Source organism: Gadus chalcogrammus, chromosome 14 (genome assembly GCF_026213295.1).
Source record: "Gadus chalcogrammus isolate NIFS_2021 chromosome 14, NIFS_Gcha_1.0, whole genome shotgun sequence".
NCBI lineage: Eukaryota > Metazoa > Chordata > Actinopteri > Gadiformes > Gadidae > Gadus > Gadus chalcogrammus.
This window is the reverse complement of record NC_079425.1, coordinates 16,111,413-16,117,534: the sequence shown is the minus strand read 5'-3', so window position 1 is coordinate 16,117,534 and position 6,122 is coordinate 16,111,413. Positions and strand designations below refer to the sequence as shown.

The following is a 6,122-nucleotide window of genomic DNA, read 5'->3' as shown; positions in this document are numbered from 1 at the left end:
TATTTCCCGTTTCTCATTGGCTAGTCATTGTTATTGTTAGCTACATTAGCCTCTTTAGCAAACCAGCTCGCAAAGAAACAACACAACATGACATTGTATTGCACGCACAGCAAGACCGTACGATGCATAAATTGGTGACCGGCATAAAGTAGTATTGTCAGTGTGTAAAAGCATTTAAAATCTACATTAAAATGCACAATGTGATACATATACAAAGAAGAGAAATCGTTTTATGGGCGCAGCCATTTTTGTTGACGAGTAGTACTACGACCAAAAGGGGACGTGCCTCAGTGAAATGCCGCAAGAAAGCTGGGATATTTGCTATTTACAACTTGCACGTACCGGGCTTCCGGCGTACCATCCAAATGGATTACAGCAGTGTCCGCGGATTTGGTTCTATGTTGTTAGCGCTGAAATAAAGTGAATCGTTCCGTTCCGTGAATGGAGTTATCCGATTCTTTCTTTGTTTTTACAATACAAAAGTAAAGGCGACAGTCAAACACTTGGTTACACAATCAAGAGTCAGATCAAGCCAAAATTGTACTTTGATTAACACAATTTAACAAGCGCTTGGCACTGACTGCGCTACAGAAATCAAAGAATCTTGGCTACGCGATCGTGATGTCATGGTGTTTAAACATCCGCTGTATAAGATCTTCACAGCTAGACACTGTATGCCGTTTATTTGTGATACCATCGACGTGTGAAATAAAGTCGAAAATAAACTATCGAATTAAAATCACCGCGGTTAAAAACATTTAGGGATTACATTTTCACTCTGCATGGTTGCTGACTGAAAAAAAACATTGACTTCGTATGCACATGTTTAAGGTATGGAATATCTAGCCTACATTTGTTATTGAATAATGTCTTTCCATACATGATAGGCTAAAATCCATTTTTGCATTTTCGCTCTTTTATGGACTGTACCACTTAAATATATGGAGAACCAATGCTTACGCTCAAAGTAAACTACTAGTACGGTGTTGCACGAACCCAACCCGGAACCCAAATATTGAATAGGGGCTTTAGGACTTTTACATGCATATGATCTGTTTTACTAATGTATTGCTTTTTATTATGCACACACACTTGCCCTGTCTCACCATCAGATGGTACGGAGCAGGGAAAGACTGCCATTTTACACACACTCCCCTTCCCCGGTCGCTTGCGAACTCCAAGTCTTAGTAAATGTTGGGGACAAATATTTGTTACCACAGTGGCTTATAATTAAAAAATACGTCTTAACGCATAATTTTTTTGTAAACACCAACCTTTGTTTACTTTCTTAAGCAACACATCTGCCATAACGTTAGGAAGGCACAGGTAAGTTGGTGAGCTAATGTTATTCGAGCTGATGGCTACATTAGTGGCTACATTGCTAGAAAACTCGAACTCTTGGTTAAACATTTTAACCTTTTTCAAACATCCTAGCTAGCAAACGGACTCTGTTCGTATTACAACAATAAAATAGGGGAGGAAGGAAATTGTTCGTGTTTTGGCAAAGAATAACATGCGTCACTTGAGACTTTTGAGAAACGTCGGCTAACAGTTAGCAGACATGATAAGTCCTATGTGAGACTTGGGGAAGCGTCAGCTATATTTTAGAATGCTAACATAAGAAGCCCTATGCGAGACAGTTCTTTATAATACATCCTTGTGGGAGAAATGAGAATAACGTGTGCTAGCTGTTGTCATGTAAGAAGCCCTAAATAAGACTTGTGAGTAACGTCTGCTAACAATTGGCATGCTAAAGTCAGAAGCTAGGATGGAACTGGCAGATACTAGCCCTAGGTGTAACTGCTGCTTGTATTGTGGCAAGGCTATCAGAGGCAGTTTATTTAGTAATGCAGTTTTCTTACCAAAGCTTCTACAGCATTTACAGTGGCACTATTTTTCAACTATTACTTGGCCTCCTAATAACTGTCTTTTACGTTTGTTTGGGCTATTCTATTGCTATGCTTAACACATGAATAAAACACTTGCATTGTATCATTTGAAAACATGAATTGCTCCCATAAATGTTATCCCTTAAAACACGAGAGGAGTCACACAGTTGGTTAAAATACTTACCTATTCTAAGTGCCTCCTTGTAAGTTGTCAATTGGAATGGGAGTGAGACAATGTTTTTCCATGCTTAAGAGTTCAGGGTTTTAAATGCGGTGAGGCCCTTTGAGACTGACAGTTGACTTGTCATTTAGCTCATTTTATTTCCATCGATCTAAAAGTTGAGAGAGAGCGTCCCACTTGATTTGTGCACTTTGTCAGGATGAAGAGGTAGGCCTAGCCCAATTGGCAAATACAGTCTATGATCCAACCAACCTTTATTTTCCAGCCTTTAAGATACACAAGCACACATGCATTATTATTCTGAGGATGTGTTGTAAAGTGCATGAAGCATTATCTGTAAGAATCAGATGATTCCAAAAAATGTGCACGCTCATTAAACTCAATAAATTGAGCAGAACACAATTTGGCCCTTATGCAAATGAGCTGCATTATAATTTGTTAACAGATAATTCGAGGAATGAGTTTCTTCTGAATATTGTCTGAAGCCAATATTGATCAGTGGTGGAAGCAACAGTTTGTTAATCGGGTTCTCTAGTTGTGTATATAATGTGTCAAGCATTTTCAGAGACCGAATTAAAGGCGCTCAGGTTCAATTATGGAACAAGAGAGCATGTTGTTAGGGCGGAAGCTGCAGAGATGATGCTTTGGAACCCTTTAATTAGTGCTATTTTTCAGCAATTACCTCTGGACATGTTCTCTATCCTCCAGAGTAATCCAGAGTACAGACTCAGAGTAAACCAGAAAGTAAATTTGCATTTCTTTACTTTATTCTTCTTTATTCCAGGGGGACCACAAAAGGCAGCACGGTTCTATAGGATGGAATATTAAATTAAACATTTGTCACTGTTCTTTTGTCACTACTTATTGTTTATTTCCTTAGTACAATATGTACTCAATCTACCCTTTACTCAGTGTTATGCAGCTAGGTTAGGTAGATTGACCAGTATCTGTTCTAAATGTTAGTTTGTGATGTATTCAGTCATCTTCTGTTGGATTGCTTGATTTAAAATTACAACTTTTAAGGAAACCGGTGATGTTACCATCTTGTCAGTGGTTTGATATTCACATTGTCATAGTCTGCATCTACTTATTTGTGTGTGTGTGTGTTTTAGTAGTGTTAGTGAAAGGACCTGGATGGACAGCCTGGACCATGAAACCTTGTACCTGTCTCCGGAGCAGCCTGGGCAAGCACAGCCTGAGCACTCCATTCTTGCCCCAGAGGCTGCAAACATGGGGGGGTAAGGACCAACCCCATATACTGCCTACCTACTCTAATCTCGCCTAATTGATCCCCCTATCCTACTCAATTACAATTACAATTAGGGCATTTAGCAGACGCTTTTATCCAAAGCGACTTACATCGGTTAATACACACATTGACACACCGACGGCAGAGTCAACCATGCAAGGCGACAGCCAGCTCGTCAGGAGCAGTTAGGGTTAAGTGTCTTGCTCAGGGACACATCAACACTCTGGGGAGCTGGGGATCGAACTAGCAACCTTTCAGTTACAAGACAACTGCTTCTCCTCCTGAGCTAAGCCGACCAAGCTACTCCTTGTTGGTACATGTCATGTTGTTTGCAGGATCCCATTGTGATAGATTGACAGTCCTCAGGTATTCCTCTCAACCCAGAGAGTAAATAGAACCTGTGCTGAGATGTGATACATTTCTCACATTTCCCAGCAGCCAAGCCAATTCCTTTTGATATTTTATTGTCTTCAAATCAGCTTTAAAGACACAAAATCTTGAATGCAATCAATCTCTAGCAGTGGACAAGGTATTTTTTTCGCTCTATAGTGTATGCATATATATACGACAACTAAAACTACAAGGGTTTTAGTAGGCATATCTTGATATCAGAAGAAAGATAACACCTGTGGGATTGTTGTGAAAGGAAAATAATGGTTGGGACGGGAGTGTTGCCAGGGTTCTATACTTCCACTGGTGGCAGTTATCTGTTCATTGTTCACTATTATAACAACTGCTCTGGGGTTATTGCACTATGATTGATCTATTATATGAAAGTTGTTGAATCGTTATCAATGACTTGGCTGTAGATTGGGGAACATGCTCTCTCTTAAACACTTGACTGAGATACAGAACCAGTCAAGCAGTCATCCTGAATGATACGATTCGATTCAATATCAAAGATAGGGATATTTCAGTTGCATTAAGCATTTAGCATTTGCGTTTTTATTTAATATGAAATAGATTCTCATAGAACTAATGCTGTAAATTGTACAAGGAACGCTCAAACCTGGTGCGTTATTGAAGATATTGTTTACATTAAGAATCAGGCTTACATTATATCTTATTACAGAAGAAGAAAGTTCTGTAACAATGAAAGGACATGACACAAGTCAACCCAGTGTTTTCAAGAATATCAGAGGAGGAAGAGGAGAAGCGGCTCCCCCATTGCAAGTCTTTTCTTGTTGTGGAAGTACCAGAGATGTCGGAGAATCACGCGAAAACCGTGTGAACCAGGTCGTTCACGCCGCGCCATTTTTCCATTCCCATGATTCACATCTATTTGCGTCTTGGTATTGACTTTATATGTATTTGCGCAGCGCCTTCGTTTTTGGTGTGACGACTATTTTACGTCTATATTAAAAGATTGATCATGGGATTTTATTAATTGATATTGGAACATTCAAATTAATATAGATATTAAACCCAGCCCTACTCAAATGTAGTACAGGCAGGTACCGCCCTTCTCCATGTTATCGTGTCAAGCAAAGCATCTGGTTTCTAATAAGTGCTTGTATGAATGTGTTGCAAATACACAAAGGCTGCAGTGTTATCATATTACACTGATCCTCCCCCTCTTATTCTGTCTTTTCACACACACTCACACTCATACACTAACCACTAGAACTAGAACAACAGAGAAAGCGCCCTGCCTCCCAACCCCATCAGGCCGGAACCTATTGTCTATTCCCTGTCTGATTAGTCCAGGGATTACCTGCTGGCTGCAAAGAGCAATTCATTCCCACTGTCCACTGGGCCTTATCACCATCAATCTGACATCCCGTTTATCTGACACTGCAGGCAGATCTGCTAGCCTAGGAGAAATGCTCACAAAGATCCCCCGGTCATCAGCACTTCTATTGTGGGGCCCAACCCCCCTGAGCTGCCACCACTCCCTGTGTGGGTGCTCTGATCCCATGCATCCCTCCCTGTTGCTCGCCTGGCTCATCCCTCTTTTGGCCTCAGTCACTCTGTCCTCATGCTTTTTTTTTCTACACTGTTCGACGTTTTGCCCCACTTTGTGTCTGTGAAATTCTTTTCTTTTTGTTTGTTTATTTTTTACCAATTGAAAACTTCTGTAGATTTGGGCCCAAAAGGAACAGGTGTTTGCTATGTGTTACAGAGCATAGTTTTTCTGTCTTTTGCTGATGGAAATACCCCTGTCTGGATCCAGTGTACGATCGGGTGTTTTATAGGAAAACGGTGTGGTGGTGCTCGTCTTTTCAACAACAAAGTATTAATATATGTTAATTAAAGAGGTAAAGAGAGTAAGATTACCGGACAACCATGGCTTCTTTTAAGTTGGACTTTCTACCTGAGATGATGGTGGATCATTGCTCTTTGAATTCCAGTCCTGTGTAAGTGCCGTTTCAATGGAAATTGTTGTTGTTGAAATGTGCAACCTTTTGGACCCTTTGGTCTGCTCTGTGGATTAGTGTTAATGTATATTTACACCTTAGTGCCGGACCCGTTATACATTATATGAGTAAAGTTTCTATTACAATTTTGGTACAGTTAACAATTCTATAGAACTTGTATTTGCGTACTTTCATTTATTGGATGACTTACTTGGTCTACTCTGTCTGACTGTCAAAAAAAGGCTGGGCTGTAGCTAGGGTGTTGGTGGTCGGACATTGCATCAAGAAAGCTTTTGCGTTCATCTGGAGGCTTGATCATTTAATTTCTGCTTTCTCTTGATGTGCTACAACATGGCTGACAAGTACTGATAACTGACTGAAAATGACTCAAGTCGCATTCATCTTCTTGATCCAAAATGCTCCCCATATGGCCCACTTGGTATTTT

The 6,122-nt window shown here is 40.2% G+C and overlaps 1 protein-coding gene across 13 annotated transcripts in view; it reads left to right on the top strand.

The window, feature by feature from the left end:
- The first annotated feature begins 353 nt into the window (after positions 1-353).
- Positions 354-6,122, top strand: part of celf1 (cugbp, Elav-like family member 1) — a 36,274-nt gene continuing 30,505 nt past the window's right edge. For 6 of the 13 annotated variants that reach the window (XM_056607537.1, XM_056607542.1, XM_056607546.1 and 3 more), the window contains exons 1-2: positions 847-1,326; positions 3,183-3,308. In XM_056607537.1, coding sequence (XP_056463512.1) covers positions 3,205-3,308 — 104 coding nt within the window. In that variant the 5' untranslated portion in view covers positions 847-1,326; positions 3,183-3,204. The other 7 variants (XM_056607544.1, XM_056607545.1, XM_056607549.1 and 4 more) reach the window with 4 other exon arrangements.